This window comes from Nanorana parkeri, unplaced genomic scaffold (assembly GCF_000935625.1).
Source record: "Nanorana parkeri isolate BGI_ZX_2015 unplaced genomic scaffold, ASM93562v1 scaffold783, whole genome shotgun sequence".
Taxonomy (NCBI): Eukaryota; Metazoa; Chordata; class Amphibia; order Anura; family Dicroglossidae; genus Nanorana; species Nanorana parkeri.
Window position 1 is genome coordinate 278,128 of NW_017307051.1, and position 26,883 is coordinate 305,010.

General features: G+C 39.1%; 1 protein-coding gene across 1 annotated transcript in view; it reads right to left on the reverse strand.

The window, feature by feature from the left end:
- JARID2 (jumonji and AT-rich interaction domain containing 2) overlaps nt 1-26,883 on the reverse strand; it is a 156,917-nt gene that overhangs the window by 7,017 nt on the left and 123,017 nt on the right. The window contains exons 7-14 of the mRNA XM_018564793.1: nt 24,445-25,456; nt 19,173-19,669; nt 17,783-17,875; nt 12,180-12,298; nt 12,023-12,093; nt 10,111-10,225; nt 4,478-4,583; nt 1,514-1,696 (exon numbers count right to left, since the gene is read on the reverse strand). Of these exons, the coding sequence (XP_018420295.1) occupies nt 1,514-1,696; nt 4,478-4,583; nt 10,111-10,225; nt 12,023-12,093; nt 12,180-12,298; nt 17,783-17,875; nt 19,173-19,669; nt 24,445-25,456 (2,196 nt within the window). The remainder of the gene's footprint in view (nt 1-1,513; nt 1,697-4,477; nt 4,584-10,110; nt 10,226-12,022; nt 12,094-12,179; nt 12,299-17,782; nt 17,876-19,172; nt 19,670-24,444; nt 25,457-26,883) is intronic.

The window sequence follows — 26,883 nt, forward strand, 5'->3', positions numbered from 1 at the left end:
GGGGGGGGGGGAAGGGTTGCCGCAGATGCTGGTTAAGATAAGCAATAAACCCTAATAAACCCTAAGTAGGAGAAGCCCAACCCTCCCCCCAAATTACAATCCAAATATAGATAAATGAAGTTAACACACCCAATTTATGTTGCATAAATAGATTATATTGTGGTAGAAAAAAAGTATACAAAGTTCAGATTACAAAACAGATCAGCTGATGCATATAAATATATGCCATACAAAATCAAATGCCTAAAATGGTACAATAAAACAAGCATACCAAAATTGAAACAAATAGCTACTTAGGCAGAGGACCAGAAGTGAAGCCAATAAAACCCATTGTATTGGGGGTAATCAATTCCTTTATCAAGGGTTCCTCCTTGAGAAAGGGACTGATTATGCAAAGTGAACAGCCTCTACTGCTCCCCAATGAGTTGTTGTCCATGCAGATCAAAGCAGCAGGTTCACTTTAATACCACCCTCTCCAGCCACATGTACTCGCCTCCCTTTTACTCTCCCATCACTCAGTTCAGTTTTGGAAGGCGAGTTTGTGCTCTTGGAGAGGGAGGCATTTTAGTAATACTGTTTTTGTATTTGTCCCTGAATAGGCAAAGCACAGGTTGGCTTGAAGCTTGCTTCAAACATCCGTTTTTCTTCTTTCTTTTGTTGTTGCTGTTTGCTAGTATTTGTTTTTGACTTGCGATATGAATATTTGTTTATGCCACATTCATTCAATCATGATCATAAATGTTTTGATCAATTGCTACAACACTATTAAAAACCATTAACACATTCCCATTCTGTGCAGTAGCTTCCTTTTCAGTTTTAACTCTCAAGAGTACCATTTTTCAGAGTTAATCTTTACTTTGCATACACTCACTCTGTAATGTTTCATTCTTACAGTGTGTATAATGGCTCCTGGGGAGGGGAGCATCTATCTATCTATCTATATACACATATATACATACACACATATACATACACAAGCCTGTTAGGGAACAAACAAAAGGATGAACCAAAAGGCACTCTTAAACTGAGCGGTGGCCCAGTCACATACCTTCCCTCCATTCCAGCGCCCATGCTTTGCCAGTGTCTTCACCATTTCACACTTGGGAGTGTTCGATGACTGTGTTCCCTGCAGTATGCCTTAGTATTATGTCACTGCTGTATTCTGTAGTGACATAGGGGGTCAGAGGATGGAGCTGGAGCGCACAATGGTGGGCAAAGGCATCTGACATTCCCAGAAGTGTTAAATTGTTTTAAATAGAAAATTGAATTTGGACTGAGCCTGCAGTGCTGGAATGAAGGGAAGATGGGAGGCAGGGCCACTGGAGAGATGTGTATGAGAGCCCTTCTTTTATAGGACACTTTCATCTTTATTTCTTAAACTGACGGGGTCGCTTTAATAAAGTGTTTATTACAGCTTCTGCTGTAGAACATTGTTTGCATTACAATTTAAATGTAAAATGAAAATAATACATAGATGCACAGTTGTAGCAGACAGTATACAATGTATGCATACCTTGGCAGTTTTGAAGCCCATGCTTGTCCACTGGGTGGTAGCAAAGTGCACAGTTTCAGAAACACTGTAGCCACAGCACACTTTCGACACAAAGGATCCTGGTAAGCAGACAACAAACTGCCCGCTCTGCTGTACAGTACGGTGTACTTTGATCCCCGCTTTGCAAAGCACCTCTGGGGAGATCTGCAAAAAGGATATAGGTTATATGAAGCTTGCTTGTTGATCACAATATCCAAGCAGCAGGCAGTTGGGGAAGTGTAAGGACGCAATGCCCTATCCTCCCTCTTGACAGGCAGCCATGACCGACATTTTGTTTAGACTATAGGCACAATGCTAGAGAAATGAACAACATTACATAAGAAACAGAACCCCCTACACTGTACAATGACCTGTCAATTAGTAAGCAAACCTTCAATGTCATGTCAGGAGAGAGAGAGAGAGAGAGAGAGAGAGAGAGAGAGAAGGGTCACAAAGGGATTTCTATGTTCTAGTTTAGCCATCTGGACAATGAAAGTACTTCAGTGTATATAGGGCAAGCACATACCAATGCTTTTACTGAATGAATTCATATTTTACAGTTACTAATAAAGTAGCTTGTTTTAAAGTGCATCTATAGCCAAAATTGTTTTTTGTGAATAGTGTAGGGAAGGGTTAAAATCCCTGCCATGTTATTGTATACAGTCTGTATACCATGGGAGACATTTTACTTCACTTCCTGTCCCAGAGACACAACAGGAAGTTAAGAGCAATCTCCCAAACAGGTATCCCCATGAAAAGATTTGCCCAAAACAGTCACCAGTTTATACCGAGGGATGAGTCTTCCCAGTAGGGACACGGACAGCAATAAAACCCCGTCAGAGGGTTTAATCCTTCCCCACGTTATCCAAAAACAAAAAAGGCTTTGCCTTGAGATGCACTAACATCTTTTTAAGCTTAATAAATGTTACTTGTAAATAAGTTGTGAAAAGTCCAGGTTCCCAGCAGAAAAGTGAAGAGGTGTCAAACTCTTTAAACGTGCATATATCGACATACGGCACACTCATGAAAACCTATTTATACTTTTTTTTTCTTCAAACACAATAGTTGAGAATCATATTCATGAGGTTCTGTAGAAGTAGGTGTCCCATCTCAAAGAACCTTGTCACACTTTCCTTTGCCTGATGGAGACCATATACGGTTCTGAAACGTTGCACCTAGATGCTGCCATGTTAATGATGGGAAGATAAAGTGGACCCTGGTGTGCTGGTGGCTTATCCTTCTCCATCTCAAAGAACCCCTTGCATTGATCCTCAGCTTCCCCCTTCACTGTCACCCAAGATAATCATCTAAAATGAACATTAGCAAGCTGTCGTCACAGGGTCCCTACCTCCAATACAAAGCTGAGGTGAGAGTGCTCTACCAGCACAGGGATGGTATTAGGTAGGCATTACAGAGCCCATTTTGGCTGATTTGATTAGATGACAGCAGGGGGTGGACAGACAAAGTTGAGGGTCAGGTTAAGGTCTCCACACACCTTACAATAATCGTACGATAATCGCGGGAAATCCTGCGATTGTACAATTATCGTAAGGTGTGTGGATTGTATTTGATGGTCAGCGGGCCTCTGACCACCGGAGTGTAGAGGGAAAGAGGCTGTGGGTTCCGGGCGGGTAGCCAGAAGTGAGACTGAAGAAGTGGGGATCAGGTAATAAAAGTAAATTTTCCCTGGTACCCTGGACCTAAACGAGCATTCAATTCTGGCAGAGTGGAGGCAGAAACACTGCAAGGGGAGGGTTTCTTTCTACTAAATTCTGCTGTAATTTGTCAAAGTGTAACACTTGCAGATATTTTGCATCTTACAAAAAGATCACAGCCCCCCCCCCATTTTTTCGTTTTTGTTATCCTCTTTTCTCCTTAACGGGCAGGCACTATCTTTGTTAAGTCATTACCCAGAGTGTGCATTTTCTTTTTGGACTGAGATGGTGACACAAAGTTAATACAATGATGTAAATCCTGGTGCATGCACAGTAGCCTTTATGTCCTTGGCTATGTACATGTTGTCTCACACCATTGTTTACTTGCTAGAAAATTACAATGTCACAATTGTTTCAATGAGTGATGACTGGGGGAGGGAGACTGAGGACGTGTTCTCATTCTGTCTGCAGAAATGTAATAACATTGTTCTCCAGCATGCTTTTCTAAAGCAGACCTTGGAGATTGAGCCTAGGCACAGTCACTCCAGGCCCTTATTGGAAAATCTACAGATTTTCTTTTTAATTTAATTCTACAGATGCTGTATATACTTACATGTAAGCATAGGCATGCACAGACTATTGCATTCGGGTGTGCACACAAAAGTACAAACACACACACAATATATATACACATATACACACACATACATACATATGTATACATATACACACACAGACCTGAGGCATCCCAGATTCCCATCTCTTCAACTGTCCGTTACTTTTTCCAGCAGGGGTGCAGTACTGAAACAGGGAGCCTGGCAGATGGCCACCCGCCCTGCTTCCTGATTGTATGGGAAGCTGCAGCCACGCTTCCCAGACACAGAGGACTGTTATGTGGCAAGTGCTGCTGCGCTCGGTTTCGATGAGCCGGTCACAGAGAGATCTTTGCGATTTCTCCAGCGGCTCAGTGACTAAAAACATGGTACCCGCTGTTGCGCTTGGGGTGATTAGGGTTTGCCCAGGCACAACTGGCACACCATGTGCGCATGCCTATGCATGTAAGGAACATATTCATGTACTGGTACACGTTACTGAAAGGGCCACTTTAAGGTTCAAAGGCAATCAGGTGACACTATAATCAGCTAATAACTGAAAACTACGGCAGTAACATTTATTATAATATGGATAATGATAAAATATTTTTGCATAGATCAAGCCACAGTTTTTGATGTCTTCATAATGGCAAACAGCATGTTCCTTGCTAAGACAATGCGCCAGAGAATACACTTACCATGACGTTACTTTCAAGCATTTGCAGACCAGGAGTACCATTGGCTTGAAGTAGAGTGTGTACCACTTTTTCAAGTTTACTCTCTTCCTCAGCAGGAATGCAATACCTAGAATGCAACAAAACCAATTTAAGATCAAAATATTCATTATAAGATAGCAAATGTAGTGAGTAAACCCATATCAACCAGTATTAACGCCACAAAATCCATCTAAAACACAAAGCCATGACCAACGACTAGCCAACATTCCATGTGATATTGCAGAAAATGTAGCCATCTAAACAGGTTACAAACGACACATAGCATGCTTATAGAAGTGTAAGAACCAGGTTTGAAATTCACATAATACATCAGTGTTCTCACAGTAGTAATAATAACTAGAAACCGTATTAAAGAGGAACTTTACCCTTATCTTCAAAATGACAACAAAGGCACCTTTAGAAATGTTTAGTAATGACAATCTACAAACAAATGCCTCTAGATAATTGCAGCTTTTGGTTTTTTTTTGCATTCCTTATTTTTCTTTTCTTCCCCAGTATTCTGACAGTGACCATTTTAACTAAGGGCAGGTTACTAGATCTCCCTTTACTTCCTGGAACTTGGGCACATGTGATCATGCACATCATCTCAGGGTAGGGAAATGCCTTTCCCTGAGATCCCATGAGATTTCCCAGCAATCCTCTGCTCATGTAACCTTCCCAGGATGCAATGTTTGGGCACGATTACATCATTTGTGCCAAAGTGGACCAGGAAGTGGGAAAATAGAAATTTTAAGTAGGTATGTTTAGCTAATGAATGTAAGATGATTTCATATCAGCATTCAGAGCTGTATGCTGATGTGATTTTTAGTCAAAGGGAGTAAAGGGACTTGGTATAACTACATGTGGCTCCCACAGTCACGTATAAAACAGCCAGAAGTCTGTCATATAGATTTAACGTATATCAAAAGTCAAACAATTTTGAGTTTTAGTTAGAGTTAAGAATCTTGTCAGTATTTTTCCATTGATGTCCAATTGTGGAGATTTTCATTTATTTCCTGTGTTGTAGACACAACATGAAGCAAGAGGAAATTCTCAAAAAAAGGGGGGGGGGGGGTTATTTTCCTTTTAGCCCTTGTTGAAAGATTTCCCCTTTATTCCTGTTCTGTTGGATTTCTTCTCATTTCATTCCTGGCGACAGTGGTCACTAGGACAAGTAGAGAGTGAATATCCCCAGTAGAGGCACAGAGCGCAATAAGTACCCGACAGGTTTGCGACCCTTTCCATACCGTAGCCAATTTTTTTTTACAAAGTTTACATATTCTAAATAATATCTACATGTTTATAAATAGAGGATAATGTAAGCAGGAAAGGCAGCAATAACAAAAGCAAGCACCAAGATACTTAATATATGTTTCTGTTGCCGACTGGCAGGCCTTGATGTGCCCAAAAACACAAAAATTTTACAAATTCCTTGTCCTCAAGAAATACATATTTATTTTAAGAGAATTACAAAATGAAAAGGAATACTCACAACAATAAAATAATGTATCACTTAATATAATCAACAGTTGGGCTAAAACAGGCACAACCAGAATAAAACCATATAACCATCACAGGTATCAAACAATGAAGCCAGTGTGGCACATAGTATGGCTAACGCGTTTCTGAACCTACCAGGTAGTCTGGCTGTTTAGGCAAAAGGCCATTCCCACATGTCTGCATTAACCCGTGCAGACATACTATGTACTGCTGGCTGCGTTCATTTGGTACTTTGTGAAGACTATATGGTTTTGGTTTGATCATGCCTGGTTTAGCTTGACTTTAGATCATATTGAGTGATACATTCTTTTATTCCTGCGAGTACCGTCTTACAATTTTTTGGGATAATAAATACATATTTCATAAATACAAGGCACATTGTCCATTCTGGTGTTTTTTTATGTAACATGCCCAGCTGTGGCATGAGCTGCATGTCCTCTGAGGAATTTGGATACAAATTGGTGATCTAGTGTGGTTGCATTTGCAAAGACTCCAGATGTTGTTAGCACTGAGAAAATTGATTTTGGACTATATTAAAGTGATCCCATGTTTGAAAGAACGCTGCCTCCAGCATTAAGCTCATTCATTTTTATTGCTCTCCCAAGAAGTACGTTCCTCCCAACTGAGAAAGTACTTGAAACTGAGTGGAACATGGCCAAGAAGCATATAGGTGCTGAATGCACTTCTCTGTTTAGATCCCATGTGTGCAAAGACTAAGGCCAAGCTCTGTGGTCTTGAAAAGAGTGGCATTTGTGTATTCCTGGAGTTGTGAAACCTCATTCTATACCCTTATTTCACCCAGGAACACACAATGTTCTAAAAATCCATTATAAGGAATTTCATTAAGGTGTGATTGTTGCTGTTGTCTTTAAAATGTTGATAATTCAATAAGACTGGCATTCATTAACGACAAATTGGGAAAGCAATCTAATGTCAATGGGTCGTGTGAAGGTATACCCTCGTGACACTGCCAGGTATCACTCACTTTTGCAGCGTATATGTGTTCTGTTAATAAAAGCAGCAAAAGGTGTTTCTAAACGGTATGCTGCATATTCTTTGAATGCAATTTTCAGTACACTAAAAAGTTCACATTAGGGATGTGCAATATTATAGACTTGCAGACATTCGTAATGCTGGGTGTAAGGCAGTGAACCTTAATGAAGCACAGCTTCTTATTCTATAAAATCAACATTTATAAAAATATAAAAATTAACATCTTAAATCTGCTTTCAGAAAAGACCCAAAACACATAGGTAGAAAAAAGCTTGGAGATCTGTACAGTTTCCTTGCTGATAGTCTATTGCTGTTTGTTAGATTAGGTATAGCTGGAAGGCTCCATCAACCACTTGATTTTTTTAACATTATGCAGATATACATTTTTATTGTAGGTTTGGTAAAAAGGCTCATGAAAGGAGTATAGTACTTGTTACAGTCCATATACAGTAGGGATGCACCGATACCGATACAAGCATCGGTATCGGCCGCGATACCGAGTATTTGCATGAGTACTCGTGCAAATGCTCGGATGTCTAAAACGAGTACCTGTGTCCGCCATCTTCCACCGCCGCACACAGCACACAGGACCGCGTCTGCATTCATTCAAGATGGCCGTGATCTCCTTCTCCATGGGCGAACGGCCGAAAGCAGACTCCGCCTTCAATTCCTCTGTCCTCACTCGTGATTGGTGGGGAAGCCTGTCAATGATATTGCAACTTGCAGGTGCAAAAAAAAGGATTCCAGCCAGGGAATCATAGCTGAGTGAATACAGCATGAATAAATATAAAATAATTGTTTTTTCCATTGCTTAATCAATATTATATAAAATAAAGATTAATTTATCTTTGACCATGCTGTATTAATATAACATGGGCCGGCTGTTAGTTGTGTGAATGAGGTCTTAAGCTAAATTAAGGTTTTTTCACTTTTCTACACAATTCCATCTGCTCCATCCTATCCATACGCCATCTTGTGGCCTTTTTTCAAATGGCACGTTGAGATTTTACTAACTTTCGTTGAGTACAACTTTGTGACAATTTAAGCAAAGTAAACTTATTTTTTGACAGTCATGTTGTCTTTTGAGTTACAGTTCTTCATAATATTAAGAAACTGACCTAAAATCATTATTTTGTATTGCTTTGGAAAAAATGTGATCTGCCCCTTTAAGAAAAAGTATCGGTAATTGGTATCGGCGAGTACTTAAAAAAAAGTATCGGTACTCGTACTCAGACCCAAAAAAGTGGTATCGGTGCATCCCTAATATACAGTATCTCAAGGGCACACACAGCTCGTTCCGTTAACCAGCTTTCCTTACATTTTTTGTCAAGCCATAAGTTGCAATGTTGATCCATGAGCCAAGGAGGTTACATACATAGATACTGAACATAAGATGGATATGGTGAAAATACATTTACTGCAAGTATATTAACTTAATATTGACACTTCTGGCTAGATTCCTCTTAAATTTGAACCAAATATTAGTACCAGATTTGGTAAACAAAGATCTGGCTCATTCTGCATCCCAACTGTGTGCAAAATGGAGCCCGCAATCAAAAGGTATATTATGTATTTTAATAATTAACTAAAATACTGTAAACTAGGCAAAATATGTACAGGCTGCAATGACTTAAAGAGTAAGAAAATTGTCCCACAAAGTTTCGTTACCCTTTTAACCCCACCCCTCTAGGGGTAGCCTGCCCCTGCCCACAACCCCATTCCCAAATCACTATACATACCTAGATGTCTCTCTGAGGCCCATGGAATTGTTTATACACCTCAGCTGGTTTCTGATGTCTGTGCAGTTTGCCTTCATTGATCTCCATGGGGTGGGTAGACAGGCTGAACTGCGCACGCATGGACATCAGTATTGGTAAATGGGTAAGGAAACTTCATGGGACAGTTTCCTTACCCTTTATTCTTGCTTTATTATAAAAACATTGTTTGGGAATGCGCAGTTAAATTCTAATACCAACTGATAAATAAATACTCTCAGATATATCAACCCTAAGGGCTTGTTCACAACCCAACCAGCACGGTTAGTGGCTGCAACACATCGCATAATTAAGCCTCCCTGCTTTTTTTTTGGTTTGGGGGGGTCTTGGTGGTGCCATTCAAGTCAATGGCATTGACCCCTAGCCTCCCACCCGCACCAGAACACGTGGCACAGCAATGCCTGTGGTGCGATTACTAAAAATAGTGCATACACTATTTTTTTGCAATTGCACTGCATATGGGAAGCGCGGCTGTGGTGCCATAGACTTGAATGGCACCACCACGCCCCCTCCACCTCAGAAAGCAGGGAGGCTTAATTAGGTGATCCAGTGCGTTCCAGGACTGCGTAAATTGTCAGCACTATATAAAAATACCTGTAATAAGTAAATAAGGGCAAATTCCATATTTGCTAGCTTGCAAGTATGGGTCTTATCAATCTGACCTGATATGTTTACTGCAACAGAGCGTTGAAAATGAGCAGTTACTGAAATGTAATATGTACAGAAAGGCCGAATTACTTTAGAAATTAGATAAGTTACTTTTGAAGTAGACCGATGTGCAAAAGCGGGAGATATTTGAACAGCCTTGCCAGAATGGATAATGCCTGGATGACAAACATTCCTGGAGAAAATGCAATTTTAAGCTCCAGGCTTGCTTTAGTGTTGGTTTTATGATCTCTACTAAAGAGAAAGGATAGACCAGAGATCCATCTCAGCCAAGACTGTTAACAGATTTATGTTAATACTTGATTGTACATGTATGTTAAATAGGTCTGATAAAATTAAAACAAAAACAAAGATCAGGTAAATGGTCGTTAAAGAAAGCTATAATTATCAGTGTAAACACAAGATAGTTTTGATCAGGTAAATGATATGCGACATGTAAAGTTTACCCTGGGACATAATTTAGCTGTATTTTTTTTTTATATAGAGCTCAGTATACCTTATTACGGATTCCCTATAGAGTGTACTTTGAGATAATATAGTGCGCTATGAGAAGAAACAGACATGCACAACATTGTACAATCATACACAGAATTTCCCAAGGCAGCAACCAAAGACCACAGAATAATGAGACATAATACAGGCAGTAGGCTTCTTAAAAGCAGGACAGGTAGCAGTGCTTACCAAATGCAATCAGCACCAGTGTGTAAGTAGTCAATGTATGGAAGGTGATTTTGGTCTCGAGTCCAGCATGAGGTAGAAAAGACCATGCCGATATTAAGCCAAGGAATTGTTACTCCTAAAGGAGAAAAGAGGCATTACAAATGAAACACTATCTATCATATATGTTTTCAATGTATTGACATAAACGGAGGTATCATTATAAACATCATTACTACTTCGTTACAAGGCTCATACACATCAACACCAAGATTAAATATGTCAGCGTTACAGGTTAGAAAACCCGACAAATCTGATGCTTATGTTAGTAATACAAGAGTAATTCTAGGTATGTATTTCCTATGCTTCTGAGCTTCATCTAGTGGCCATCATGCTGTATTACATTACATTCAACCTGTAAAGAACATTTACTTAAAACACTCCTCTTTACCTACACTCACACAGAACGAACATTTACGAAGATTCTCAGTATGAATGTTCCTGTGAATTGTTTATAAATAGACCCCCTAAGTGTGGATTCTACAGCTGGCAAAAGTGAAGCTTAAAAAATATTTTCACTTGTGTCCCATCACAAATTGGCACCAGTCAGACCATTCTCCCTTTAAAATGGTCATACTGCTATAGAGCAATAAAAAGAGTTGAAACCACATAACACAACATAATGCATTAAATAAACAAGGAAGCATTCAGCTTCACTGACAAGTCTACCCTTAATAATAGGCTCTGCAATATCCTGCTTCTTTCACTTGCTATACAGAAATGTCACACCATGTACTACATGCAAGTGTTATAAAGACAATGTGAGCTATCATCATACTGTCTGATTCAGAACTAAAGTGCAAGTAAAGACAAAAACATATATAAAGCCGGTTTTGGATAATGTAAGGAATGGTTGCAAACCCAGTTTCCTCCGACAGGGAGATTTCCCTTTACTTCTTGTTCCAAAAAGTAAAAGAAAGAAAATCTCTCCAAAGCAAGGGGAACCAAAGCTGTAACCAGAATGATTTTTCCCATTGGAAGAATTTCTCTTACGTACTGCTCCTGTGAGGGCTCAAAAATTTTTAATTGCCCATCACTTTCTGTAATGGAGACAATGGTCAATAGGACAACTATATAGAGTAAATCTCACTAGTGGGGACAGTAATAAAAACTTGACAGGGGTTTTAACACATTAAACCGACTTGTTTCATAGACCTGTACCTCCTAAGTTCAACTTGCTCAGTATGTACAGAACTATTATACAGTATCACTTCTGAGACAAGGAGTGAAACTATATTATAAGAGTTAAAAGTATACCACTGAACCCAAAAGGGAGAAAACAGAACAGAGACAACAGTAATCACCAAACTGTAGAAGACACTGCTCCCTCCTGGCATCTAGCTGTCAAGCCCAGACAAACATTGGTTGCTCGCCAGCGGAGCACGCTCATGCTCCCAAGTACAAAAGTCCCAGAGTCACAATCCCCCTCCCCCCCCACCAATGAAGCTTGAACCGTGCAACAGTCCCACCTCTCGTCTTCCCCTCCCTAATGCGTCTCATTCAACATGGGCTTAATCATAGAGATATGATTAAGCCTGGGTAGGGTGAAACTCATTACAGAGGGGCACACCAGAACTGGGAAATGTGTTCGAGTTTCATTAAAGCTAATTTTATACAGTGACGTCATCGGTGTGCAGCTGATTGGGACTCGGGGACAACAGTAAGCCAAAGAACATGAAACCCAATTTCTCATAAGGTACATTCATTTATACTAAGGAGATTGATGTTCAGATTTATATTTTAAAATGAGTCTTAAATAGGAAGAATTTCTTTGCAGTGACATGCTAAGGATACTTTCAATTAATCATCCAACAAATTTATGTCTTTCATAATAATGAAAACAAAAAGGTGTATTACTCTGATAATGAGAACTTACCAGGCACAGCACCAAGGTGTCGCAGGATGGATCCTGAATTATTAGGAAGGACTGTGAGATTCCATCCATGCCTACAAAACACATGAAAAGGACACTAGAATGTAAATACTGTTGATTTTGCATGGTATTGTGAGCGAGCATAAGATAATTATCTCACCTTGAAAAGGGTTCGGCTTTACCCACAGGAAATCCACTTCCATGAGTGTTTGTGTCAACCTTTCCGCAATGCACAGCAACGTGGCAAGACTTCTGGTCAACAAGCCGCCAATATTCTTGCTGAAATAAGGGTTTCGCTTATTATTATCTGTTGAAGATTGGCCACCTCATCCCATAATCCCTTATTGCTTAGCATTATATTTTCATAGAAAATATATATTTCTCCCCCTAATTCCCTAAAAGCATCGTTTCCATAAAGACACTTTATTGATTTCACATTTGTTCAGATTTTTAAAATGTACATAGAAAATGCAGTTGAAATTTAGTTAGTTGCCATGAGTAGCAGTTTTCTTTTCTAGTTTTCATAAACCAGATCATACTTGGAGATGTAATCTGTGAAGCATTACCACCCTCTTTTTTTGCCAATTGGCAGTGTAAAGTCACAGCATCCGTCACTTCTAGGACCAGTCTCTGCAATCTTCATGGCCAGGGATCAGAAATCTCACAAATGTCTTAAGCTCAGGCATCCAATATAATGGGTACCAGGCTTGGCTCATAAGCAAGTTTACATTGGATTGACATGGTTCATTGGATGGACAGAGGTCACTGTGTTATGCAGTCCTCCATCTAATTTACAGCCTTCATTTGGGTTTTAGGTGTTAAATTAATATGTGCTGTATAAATATAATGGCATATCTACTATCATAGCAGTACAACCAGTCCCTGGGGCTTCCGAATAAAAAAAAAAAAGGACAGTAAGCAATACAGTCTGGTCCAGGACACACCCCAACCTATAACTGCACAAAGAAGGAACAGCACACTATTATACGCCTTCCTGTGCGCATGGTTCAATGGTCCTACCAGTAAGCAACTTAGTTCTGATGGTATTAGATTGCTAAACTCCCCTTCCCCCTCCCAGACTAAGCAGGAATTACAGATGTCTGATTCAGGTATTTCTACCAGTTCTAAGTAAATACACATGCAATGATTTTTTATGAATACACTGGATTGAATATTGTTTTTCATATATGCTTGGAATTCTTCTTTGTTTTGCAGCTCACTATTTGCAAAACTAAGCTAACTCAGTTTCTTCCATTCTCCTCTTCAGTAACTAAACTAAAACGGAAACTAAGAATAAACTGGGAAAGGAGAAGTCCAAAGAGAGGCTGGGAGACCACTAATTAACAGCAATATAATGTGTCTAGCGACAATGGCTACAGTGAACGCAGATTTTTGACATGACAAAATGACTCCACATACATTGAGAAGCAAGTCAAATCATGTATTTTCTCCCTTAAAAACTAATCATAAGCATTCATGATGGCAAACACAGGCAGAGAGAAGCTTCAAAATCATTTCTTGGTAAAGATAATACATGAAAAAGTATGTGTTAAAATAAAAAAAAATTTAAGAAATTCAACACAATAAAACGTATACTGTTTCTTTGAAAAAAATGATCAAGTACTGTGAACTTTGTATAATCACCATATTGACGCCCTTTACACAACTAAGGTCTATTACACATTAAATATTATACACACATTGACTCTGGATATTTTTCTTTTATTATTATACTAGACAGCTAAATTTATAAGTGATAAACAGAACACACAGCAGGTAGAAGAACTAAAGCAAATACCCAATAGTACAAAGCCTTGCCGTTTTTTAGATTGAAGCACTTGCAAACTGGGTTACAACCATTTTGGAGTCTGTGGAATTGTGTTTGTTGGATTACATTGCTTTGAAAATTCACACAACTCTTTGATAATGTAACATTAAATACCAATTGCCAAATGTATGTGACCCATCCCTGCATGTCTGTAAGTGTAATTTAGTTACTTCAAGACTCACCTCCTTATTCATGTAGTATTATGTTGTCCACACTTTGATTTATAAACATTTTCCTATCATTTCTATTGATAGGAGCAAATAGCATATTTCAAAGTGTTCTTGTGTGTACCTGTTGTAACTATTACGGGATGACTGTTAAAAATACTTTGTCAATAGATCAAGAAGGGCATTTAATGTGTTGATCTATAAAATTATGGAGTACACCTTTCAATGTATAGTAAATGAAATGTCATGTAACAGGATTTTATTTTACCAAAAGGTAGGTGCTTTCAGAGTTTGCTGCTACATACAATTGTATGGCTTCCTTTCTTAATGCTGCTTGTGTTGCCGTTATTTTACTAAAAAAATAGACAAGAGGTGAAACTTTGACGTGGACAAATTATTTAAAGAGCATGGCTGGTAAATAAGCATCTAGTGGCTATAAGGTGGCATTTTCAGAATGTTAAATTCAACCAAAAAAAGAAAATATTCCAAGAACATTAATTTGTGCCTCTATTGTCACAAAATCAACATTCACATGGTGAAGGGCTCTACGAATTGTTTATAAATTGACCCCTTAGCTTTTTAAATAAGGTGAAGCTGTGTTCACTTCACTTGGGGGTCATAGTCAAGCTTACTAAATTTAAACTTGTTCACGTTGGAAGTGAGGCGATTAAGAGGGGACATGATGTTTAGTGGTGATGGCAACATCAGTAATAAACTTTTTACTCTAAGGCCTTGTTCACACCAAGCGTGTTCCAGGAGCAGAGCAGTTACAAACCGGAGCAAAACTGTGTTCAATGTATTCCAATGGAATTTTTAGCTCCAGTTCACATCGCAGCGTTCCGTTCCAGAGCAGGTAAGAAAAAACTGCAGCAAGCCCTATTTTACTTGCTCTGGAACGCACTGAACACCCATTTTAAACTTAAAATGTTTTTTTTTTTCTTTTCTACCAAAAACGGCCCGGAACGCATCAAAAACGCGGCAAAAAACGCAGCACAACCCACTGCACTGAGTGTGCAGAAAGTCATGCAGATCTGCTCTGCATTTGGTGTGAACAAGGCCTAAACTTCCTAACAAAGACTAGAGGCCACTACCTAAAATTGGTGGACAAAAAAAGATGTAACCACAGAGGGCGTAGGGGTTTCTTTTCCGTTAGAGCAGTTAAAATCTGGAACTCGCTGCCACAAGCAGTGGTATCAGCAGTGAGTATTGAATCATTCAAAAAGCATTTAGACTGTAACATACAGGGGTTCAGGTACTCTTAAAACAAGATCACATAGGGATTCGTGTATACGCATACACATGCACAGACACACACATACACACAAAGGTTGAACTTGATGGACCTGTGTCTTTATTCAACCTCAAATACTATGTAACTTTAAATACTCAATCATATGCAAGGAAAGAATTAAAAACAAAAAAACAACTTGATTTTTGCTTAAACGTGATTGGATGATTAGTGAACACACCTTCACCTTATGTATTAAGATAAGATAAGATTTGCCAAGTGAACAGTTTATATTTAGTAAATCATTCACATTGTGTTCCTAAACCACATATTTCAGAATCCAAATGTAGCTGAAATCACTTTTTATTTTTACTCTCTTTAGTTCCAGAACTATTAAGTAGAAATCCTAGTCTGCCCTATAGCAGCTGTTGGGACTTGTAATGCAATGCAGCAAAAGGTGAAAGGTCACAAGAAAACTCTGTCTGCTGCCGCAGCCTGCGTCTCTGTCTCAATATATATTCAGCTGTAGTTCATAGCAGTCACTTATTCTTTATAAAGGTATATATTAAAACCTTCAATCTGTCACTAAAGCATTACAGCACAAAAGGAAAACCCATAATAATATGCAGCTCACTCTATACTACGTCCTAAAATGACCTCTACAATAAATACATGGACTGCTGAGTTTCTTTCACATTTCACAATCCTATTTCAATGCAGTAGATTTATTTTGTTCCAGCAGCTTTGGACAGCCCCACAAGAACATGCATTTCGTGTACACCAAAGATTATTACAAGCAGCTGGCTGTGATTTAGCAGTACAACATGGTGTAATTCAGGTCAGCTGCAACAATGGTTAATGACTGGAGAATAGAACATGTACTACGGTACCAGAATTATTCTGTGATTCACTTTCTAGAACATTTATTATAGGAATCATTGCAGCAACTCATTAGAATTGAAAATAGCTGTGTTCTAAGGTTTTATGGAGGAAGCTTGTTTGCGTGTAATGTTTCATTTATTGTAGAGAGACAGGGCACTGCAGAGAGCCAAATATTACTTACTGCTGTAATTATTTCCAACAAGCTAATATTATTTTGCCACAGGTTTGTCTTTTTGTAATGGACCATATACATATAGTATGGAACAGAGAATCCAAGTATTAAATATAAACACCTGACAGTCACTTCTATAGATTAGAAAGGCTACGTATCCTTTGGCTCTAGACATTTATGTAACTCTCAGCTACCAACAATATGATTTTTCAGAAGACTGATGCAAAGCACAGTCAATAAATGTATATATTCTTATGAAAGTATCTAATCATCATCACTAGATAAAGTTTTGAGATTTGATTGTTTTCTTTAAGTGGATTGGCACAATAGTACACATGGCTTCTGGAAGAGATAGGGACCATGGGGATGTTCATACACTCTGGCATATAAAATCTATATAATCTTTGTCAATCTATGTTATGTTGCTGCTACAAATAAACAGCAGAATATGCAGAATAGGTAATAAAGTCTATGTACAGTAAATTGCAAACAGACTTTGTTAGGTTAGCTAGACATGTAAACTGAAAGCGACACTAAACTCAGGAGTTAAATCTTAAAAATGCATTCATGTACCTTAACTATTAACAGAAATGTATTTTATTTGTGTATCACTCAGCTGTAGATTCCCAAATCATCTTGAAATTCATAATGACACTGTCCTTCCTTCTGGAGGGTGGCTACTTTTGTTCTCCATGGTCCCGGTGTGTGATGTAAAGTAGCCACCACTCCAAGCTCCATGAGGGCTTGGAGTGGTGGCTACTTTACATCACAGGAGGGAGCTTGTGGCTACTTTACAACACACACAGGGACCATGGGGAACAAAAGTAGCCACCCTCCAGAAGGAAGGACAGTGTCATTATGAATTTCAAGATGATTTGGGAATCTACAGCTGAGTGATACACAAATAAAATACATTTCTGTTAATAGTTAAGGTACTTGAATGCATTTTAAGATTTGACTCCTGAGTTTAGTCACACTTTAAGTCTGGTTCAATAACTTTACTTTCAATCTTTCAAAGAACTCAAACACAGGTGCCACTATAGGTGGTCGTAGGATGGTCCACATGCAGACATAATCCAACCACCCTCCAATAATTCTAGTCTCTGTTTTGGACACAGACATGAATGCTCGGTTTGCCTGAGCATACTTGTATAACTAAGGAGCAAAAGGTGCATGCAAGCAGAAATCTGTGACATTTTCAGGAAGAACAATTACAATATTTTCCCTGGGAGTAGCAGGCATCTGATTCCACCATGAGATTGTCTAACAATCTGACTATATTTGTATATGTTTTATTTACTATATGCAAAAAGTGCAAGCATATTTCTATATGAATACGTTAACTGTGTTTTTTGCTGAAATTCTGCTACCATGGTTCCCAATGCCAGAAGGCCTCTTTCGGATAATCAGGTTTGCGGTTTTAAGCAGTTGTGACACAACTTTCAGTAACCTCCCCCCAGAGAATGTTGCTACTGCATTAACTCACCTCAACCTCTGCTACAGTTGGCTCTTTATTGAAACACATGTTCATGACGTTTCTTGCTGTCCTGAAGAAAGTGGTGAGAGACATCGACCTTCCCTGGAAACAAAACAGATTGTGAATACCACCCAAATGCTTGCAACCTGCTGCTACAGCTATTCCAGGGAACCCATTCTTATAATACGTGACATCTCATTTCATAATATTTTTTTCTCTCCTTTAAGTTCAACTCCAGCCTTCTATATTTCCCTAGTAACCATTCATGACCAGAGATGACTGAAGCTTGAATACTCAGGCCATATTTAGCAGGGTCAATTTACTTGACTATAAAGGTGGTCATACACTGTACAACCCTCGCAAGACAAAAGCCACCTTTATAGGTTGTAAAAAAATGAAAAAAAACGTACAATCTGTCCATCTTGGACAGGCAGATTGTACTGCAATGCTGAACGGGCAAAGTGCGCGTGCGCACACAGGCCTGTTGTCGAACAAGCACACCACTAACCTGTCGAGAATCGTACGAACGAGGGTTTTCCAGCCTGCTTGTTCGATGGAAGACGTGCGATCGTACCGTAGAAACGGTCGCACGCCTTCCATACACTGTGTGATCGTACGATCGCGGGATTTCCCGCGATTATCGTACGATAATCGTACAGTGTATGGTCACCTTAACTCTGACTTATTTGTAATTTTCACAGCAGGGTAAGAGAAGTAGAGACGCACACAGGTGCCCATACATAGTTCTCTACTGCAACGTTGATTAATGCATGTGTGTGTAAATACTTCAAAAGTTATTTACAAAAAGGCTAATATCCATGTATGACATAAGTCATGATTAAACGTAAATGCCTAAATAAAACTCAGTAATGGTATAAACTGGACAAGTTGAAGCACAAATCAACTACAGTAAACTGTTATCCAGTATTCAACTAACCAGAAAAAAAAAATCCCGTTTGTACTCACTGTTCTGCGGCATGTATTATCCTAACGATTGTGTGCCTATTAGTCTTAATTTGTTTTAAGTGTGTCTATTTGCTTTTGATGACTGAATTTCAATATTAATATGAAATCAACACGGAGTTTATGTTATGATATGGTATAGTATTGGGTATGGCATTAGTTAGACCTATTTTTAATAGTAAATCTCAGTTAACCAGAATCTATATTTATCCAGAATCTACCAATTCCCATGGATAATGGAGAGTTTACTGTAATTTGCATAGGTCTTGGTTTCTAATTCACAGAGCTTTCAAGCTGGATTTCCTATCACCACAACCTCCTTCTGTTTTGTCTGGTCTGCTTTAGTTGAGTACATACTGAAATTCCAGTTATTTTATGGAGTAAATGACATACACTAGGGAGCACTGTACAATGCTATTACTGGACCCTGACTTACCTTGTAGATACACTTGTGCAGGTCACCAAATAAACCTTTATCTTCAGGATGCTCCTCAGTGTATTCTTTTTCCAGAGTAAACAGCCTCCGCCTGCCATTTTTCAGAGGAACATCCATCTCTTTTAGCTTACCACGTAAGCCATTGCGGTGTACAACTCCATTAATTAATCCATTTTTGGGCTCGTATCTAGGGAGCAAATGTAATCTATAGGAGTTCTCAGTTTGCCCTTCCAGTGGACCTTTCTTCTTTTCCAGGTTTTCTTTCTCCTGTAGAACTTCTTTCTCCAGTTTTTTGTGCTCCTCAGGGGAAAGAGAGTCATATGAGAGGAGGTACTGACAGTAAGCCTCTTGCAGTTTTGCTAGCCGGTCCTGTGCGGTTTTTGGGATTCGAAGCATGTCTGCCAGTTTGTTCCATTTCTTGAGGTCTGTCACTTGCTGCATGCCACCCATGTCATTGATAAGTTGAAAAAACTGAGCCAAATCTAGCTCACAGCCTCCTGTGTGGAGGTTGGGAGGAAAACCCAAAACAACAAATTAGAAAATTGCAATGGGGTCACTTTTAATAACAGCATAGTTTTGGATCCTCTTCTAATGGCATAGAGTAGACAACCTTCAACACTTCAGTGACTGCACAAATTGTGGCTTACGTGGGGACAAATTTTGGAAAAGTTGAAACACAATTCCAGCCCAAACTTGTTTTTAGCTTTCACCAAGGTGATAAGAGTCAGAACTTCTGTTAAGTGTTTATTGGTTGCGTCGCCATTGGAGCTCTTGCCCTCATTTTCTGTCCCAGTGACATGGTATTACTAAGATAGGAATCAATGTGATTAGGGATGTTCAGATACCAGTGCCGATACTTGGCATTTTCACGAGAACTACCAGGGTTGCAGTGGTTGCAGCTGGGACCTGACCCTGGCTCCCCACCACTGTCCTGAAATCATTAGTCTGTATTGTTTTAGAAAAACTGTCACATAAGAATAAACAAAAATGTATCAGTACTTGTATCTGTAAGTACTTGGACAAGTATCAGTACTTGGAAAAATGGTATCGGTGCATAACTTGTATATATTTATTTTTAAAAAATAATACATTGTACAAATCCCAGGAGCTCCGTATGCTCCTTGGTATCTGAACATCCCTAAATGTGATAGCTCTTTGCTGTGGCACAAACAAAAAAATCACATTTATTTAGTAACATGGGAAAGTATTATAACCTTTGTCAGGTTTTGTTTCCTCTTGTGCCAATAACACCTGCACATATAATTGTAATTTCTTGTCTTAGTATCACTGGGACAGAAAAAGAGGGGAACTCCCCAATGAAGACACAAACAACAATAAAATGATAACTGAAGTTCCAATACCATTCTTTAAAAAGGAAAAAAGGTTGTTAATCTATGATGTGCAATTACATATTGGTAACTCTTTATTCCTCATACAAGTCATCAATTAAAAAAAGAAAAACGGACTACAACATTTACGAAGTAGCGAAAAGCAAAAGCATCATCCATTTCTCAAAAGGTGGAAGGATAAAGAGTTCTAGCTTCCCCTATAGAAAAATGGCTCCAAAGCAGACAACAGTATCTTGAATTTGTATGGATGTTTAAACCTAGCATTGACTGAAGCATGTTTTGTGGTATGGATTGTTAAATTACAATCTGCTCTAAAGAAGCATGAGTAGAAATTCTGTATGGACTATTACTAATCTCTGCGGTACATCTTAAGTGCAAGTTTCTTTTGTTAAAGAACAAAAGGATTCTCACAAAGACAAAGCTAAGGTCAGGAATACTGGGAGACACAGGGGAATATTTTCTAAAAAGTCCTCACAATCCAAGGCAGGACGCGCACAAGAAAGCAACAGGACAAAAAAGGATTGGCTTACTTTTGTTTCCCAGAGGTTCTGGGATAACCATTGAGACTTACCACTTACCAAAAGGTCTTGACTAACATTAGGATTGACTTTGGCCGTTGCCCATTTACCACTTGCAGATAGCAATACACTGCTGGACACCAGACATTCTCAGAGGTGCATGCTGGTATCTCTTCCACACCATTGAGCGGCAAAGATACACTGCTCAGGACACACTCTGGAGATCACTGCACTGACGGGTGCTTCACTTGTCGATTATCCCCAGAACAGCAAGGTAAAGATTATAATACATAACACCCATTCTGTCTCAGGGCCAGCATGGTGGTGATGTATTAATAATAAGGCATATATATTATAAATTGAAGAGCTGAATTCTGAATGCGGGAACATAATGGGGCCCAGTCTTCTTTCAGGACAAAGCGCTGTGAAAGATTCTTGAATGCCTAGTAGGCACATCAACACAAAGAAACAGAGAGAAATCAGTTTAAAAAAAAAAAAGCCTTTAAAACATTTGTGGGTTCTTAGGGAATTCCACATATGTGCGCAGGGTTGTCACAAGGGAGGAGACAGCCGTAGGATCACATCCCAGGGCCAAAGATTTCGGGGAAAGGAACCTGATGCCCTGTATGGAATAGAACATTCCACTGTAAGAGTTGAATCTAGAATTCAAACCGCTTGAAAATGAAGGAAAAAAAAATAATAAATACTCCTGTCTCTTTCCACCCACCAACCCACATCTCCTCTAACCTATAGCACTTTGTGTGCTGAGTTCAAGGTCTACATCACTTAAACCCAACAAAAACTTGTGACAACCCTTACTATATATATATATATATATATATCTGTAAGATATATGCATGGTAGTGTCAGCATACAGAAGGGGAACAATATGACTTTAACAAAGTTCCATTTTTGCACATTTTAAAACAGCAGTATTCAGGTGAAAAGGTTAATATTTACATAATTCTAAAAGAAATACTTCCAGGTCAAACTCTGCAAACATGTTCTTCTTTCTTCTACCTTAATGTAGCACATTCAAGTCAAGAATATTTTAAAGTCCATTTCCACATTTGTAAGTGATTATCATTGTAGTAATGAAGAGGTGGAGTGATGATGTACACCTATGCACATTTTCATGACTCACATTGCAGGCTTTCTACATTTTTTATGAAGGTTTTATTAGGCCAGAAGCCAAAAAATTCAAAATTGTTCTCTACAGCAAAATCAGTCTGACACCACGGTGTCACACTGTAATCAGCTACCCCCCTACCTGTCACCCATTGTAATATGATCAGTAAACACCAGCTCTGCCTTTACATACAATACACTGTCTGGAGGGAAGTGGGGGAACATACACACATTTCTTGCACAGCACAGTGGCAGAAATATGAAAAGGAAAGCTAACAAAAAAGTCAATTTCTGTGTTCATATAGTTAATCGGCTGCCTATGCCTGCTTCATGTAAACTCTGTGTACAATGCTGGCATATGTTTTTTAAATACCTCTGCAAAGGTGGAAATGGGCTTTAAGATTCTTGCAATCCATGGCAGAATAAAAATCGGTCAGGGCTATATATGGGCACTTGGGAATAAGCTTCAACTGTTGTAAAAATGGAAGTAAACATTCACACACCCTATGTCTGTGCTGACCCACAAGCGTATTCATTGCAAGAGATGTGATTCAAAACCTGAACCACCTTAGTACCCTGATAAGCACTTTGATTGACCTACTTTGTCTGCTGTCGAAATCAGATTCAACCTTGTAAGACAAATGTTTTACATTTGTCTTAGACTAAAATGATCCAGAATAGCAGACAAGAGAACTACAGCAAAGCATTTTTGAAGTGTAGTTAGTGAAAAGTGTTAGGCCCGGTTCACACCTGAGCGTTTTGCAGCGCATTCCTACACTCTGCAAAACGCTCAAACACCGAAATCCCATTATTTCCTATGGGTATAGTTCACACCTGGGCGTATTACAGGCCGTATGAACGCGCTACAAAACGCCCAAAGAAGTACAGGAGCTTCTTTGTGGTGTTTTTGTCGCGTATTTCCATTGGGATACAGCCAAGTAGCCCTCGGAAACGCGTGTTTGTTGTGCTGTTTTTACCGCGAATCGTGCGACAAACGCGTGACACAAAAGGCGAGACAAACACGCATATTCGATACGCTTGGTGTGAACCCAGCCTAACAGACTGAGGGCCAATCAAATGCAGGTGATTATTAAGGCTCCAAGATTGAGTAGGAATTGAATCATGTCCCAAAGACATAACAAAAATCTTGATTTAACCTGGATGTGAAAACCAGAACAATTCCAGTGAGGATTTCAAATGAACATCAGAGTACTAATTGAGACATGGAAACCATGTGAAAAACTGAGGGGAATATGTACTATATTGATTACTAAAAAAGCTCAGTAGATATTTCTGTAACCAAATGAACCACCATCTACCTGTAGTAAAAGACAGAATATTCAATTTACTTAACACGGATTTAAAGTGCATCAGTGCTCAGGCTTTAGCCATTACAGTGCTTACATATTCTTAACAGGCAGTTAAGGAGCTTTACGAAATGCCATTTCTGACCTCTATAGCTGCCTCTACTGTGAAGTATTGAACTCTCAAAGATCACAACAAAGTACATTTGGTAAAATGCCAAGAAACTATTAGTACATTGCTCCCCCTGTTTTTAATGTCATAAGGACCCTACAAAAAGTAGGGAAAGAATAGAAAAATAATTAATGCGGCTAAATCTATTGGTGTGGTCAAACACGGTGACTACCTTTTTTGCAAGCACGCTTTGGCATAACGATTATGTGGCTTTAGCAAAGCAACCATAGAACAACATGAATAAAGATAAGTGACCAAGCACAAAAGAGTGGAAAGAGATGAGGATGAAAGTGATGTGGCATAGATTAACACAGTGGCAAACTATCAGATATGTAAATATTCTTTAAAATAAGATGACGTGTGAAGTCTAACAAATACATAGACTAGGATCAGATATTAAACATGACGCATGAAAATCGAGAGATGACTAAAAGGCTTAGTGCATTTCTAAATTGACATTCCTTCTAAAGTTAGAATTTATCTAATGAAGATTTCATTTTACACTTCGTAAAATCATTAATATTTTTGATGATCTTGAAAGAAGATATACATTTTCACACATCTTTTTATGCAATCAAGTGCAGTTTTTGGATCACTACAGAGGAACTACACAGATGACAGAAAGAAGAGACATTGGGAAAAGATGTGTGAACTGTTATCCAGTGTTATGGAAACTGTTTGCAATAAACAAGTATGACATTAAGCGCAGAATTGTGGATTCCACTCTATTAATCCTGTTTAAAACAGAGCTATTGTGAAGAAAGAGTCTAACAAGCACGTGGATCATAGTAATACGCTCACCTATGAGTGGAAGTTCATCCATGGTGATACCCTGAGATTTGAGATGCTTCTTGATGCAGGCCAGCCGCTGCACATTGGGACCCCAGCGTCTACCAAGCTTGTGTATGTGTTGAATCTGCGTTACAAAGCGCATTTCATCATTCAGCTTGCACTCAGGTCTCCAGTCTGGCGGAGGGATTACTGTACACATGCCATACTTCTCCACTTGGGCTCGGATGGACTCAATGTAGATCAGGGGATCATGAAACTCCTTGGCAGAGGGTTGGAGGACAGGGATCTCACACATGGATACACACCTGGCCCTCTCAGCTTGTTTTTCTGGCTTAGGGTCAAGAGTTTTGTGCGAGGCATCTGTCTGCGAGGTAGAGCGATTTTCACTGCCAGCATCTTCCGTCTTGCTGTGGGTTTGTGTAACTGAAGTGCTCTTGGCTGTTGAGGCCCGCTTTGGCCTGTTTCTCTCTATCATCTTCTCTGGCACTTCTTTCTTTGTGTGTCCATTAAGCACCGGTTTCTCCGCTGCAAGCCTCTTGCTTCTGACTTCAGGCAAGCTGGCGGATACTTTAATTTTTTTTACCAAAGGCTGTGCCTCGGTGGGGTGGTTTGCTTCCTCCAGACGTCTTTTTGAATTACGCAGTCCTTCCCTTAACTGCCTTCCCTCCTCCCTAGTGCACAGCTTTTTGCTCAACCTGCCATTCATCTTGGCACAGTTAATACCAGTGGCACAGTTGGCCTTGGATGTGGAAAGAGATAGCACCTGTTTACGAGTTTTTGCATTGCTGCTTTCTGTGGTCCCTGAGATTGTGTGAACAGATGAACTGGTTTTGCTGTGATTCAGTTTGGTTGCCTTGTCCAGTTCTTTCTTGGCTTTGGTGTATGTGACAGTTCCCTTGGTCACCGTTGCAGTATACTTCACAGTTTTGGACGGTGAAGGTCTCGCTTCTCTCGTCTTTTTGGCACCGACTGCATTAGAACCCGATGATGACAATCGAGTAATTCCATTCACCTTGGAAACCTTAAAAAGTGTGCAGAGAACAAACATGTAAGAATTCAAAAAGAAAGCATGAATTCAACTATACTTCTTGGAACTGTTTACATTATGCTTTATAATGTAATATTCATACTGTATTGTAGTTCTTCTGGTGTGTCACAGCCATATAGACATGTGAAAAAAAAAGAATAATCTGTTAAACTTTAAACACCAAGAGATATCAATCCAATAATACATTTTCCTTGGCCTCATCTTCTTAGAAAAAGCTTTAAAAGGAACTTCAGGTCTGAATAAAAACCTTTCATCAATTTCTAATAGCAGTACATTACATCTTAAAGAACTAGCTTAATAACAATCTATAATACGATGCAAATCAGCGGACCTCCCAAACCTGTGTACCAAGGAATTGCATCTTCATGACAAATGGATGATAAGTGTATGATAAGTGTATGATTGTGGGGGTCCAAGTGTAATGGATATGTATGTTAGTATTATATATTATACACTTGAATTTGTTAAAAATGATTTCAATGACCTTCCCAAGCTAAGCTGAATTTACACTCCTACACCAGCAGCGGTTCACTTCAGCACTTCTCTCCTCTGCAGACAAATTCTTTTCATTGCACAAGACTGAAGATATTTGTTTTTAAGTAAACACTGGAGCGGACCACAGCTGTGATAAGACAGTAAGTAAGTAGCTGGGGTGGTGTTGGTTAGGGCTGGGGGATGGCATTAGTTTGAAGGTAAGGCTTGTAGCAAGGAGGCGCACCATTGCGAAGGAAGGTAAGGGAGATGGAAGGGAAAAACCTGGTCTGCAATCTAAATCAAGGCATCTATATTTACAGAAATAAATAGTTCTGAAATGTTTTTCAGAACTATTAATTTGGCAAATGCAACATAAGAAAAAAGTTAATAACCTACATCCGTCTGAAAAATAAGATGTTTCAAAACTAAATCCTCTTAAAATATTGCCCATATCTTTCAGAATGAATATGCTCACAATGTAATACTTGCAAGCAGTATTAAAAGCTCTTCAGCACTACACGGTGGTGTTATGAATGCGGGTTGTGTAATCTGAGCATTTGTGTAGGGAACATGTGATCGGTGAAGTTCATGCTGGGTCACAGTAACTTAAGGGGAGATGCAAAATAATGAAGGCGTCCTATCTACTACCAGACCAGCCTGTCAGGCGAGAGGCAACGCTACTAAAGTTTCCTGCAGTCTCACAGCTTATAATTATGTATGTCTGTCTCCACTAATAATAAATTCCAGACGGTCTCTTTGTCCCCTGACAAACAGGAGAATATCTATTTACTGCTCTGAAACTTTTAAAGCAATCAATTTAAAAACTTCAATCTCTCTTCCCCAACGGCATTTTGTAAAGCAGCACATTCCGGTGCATTACAGAGACAAAAACTTTAAAAAAAGTCTACTTTCTTCTCTCGTGATCC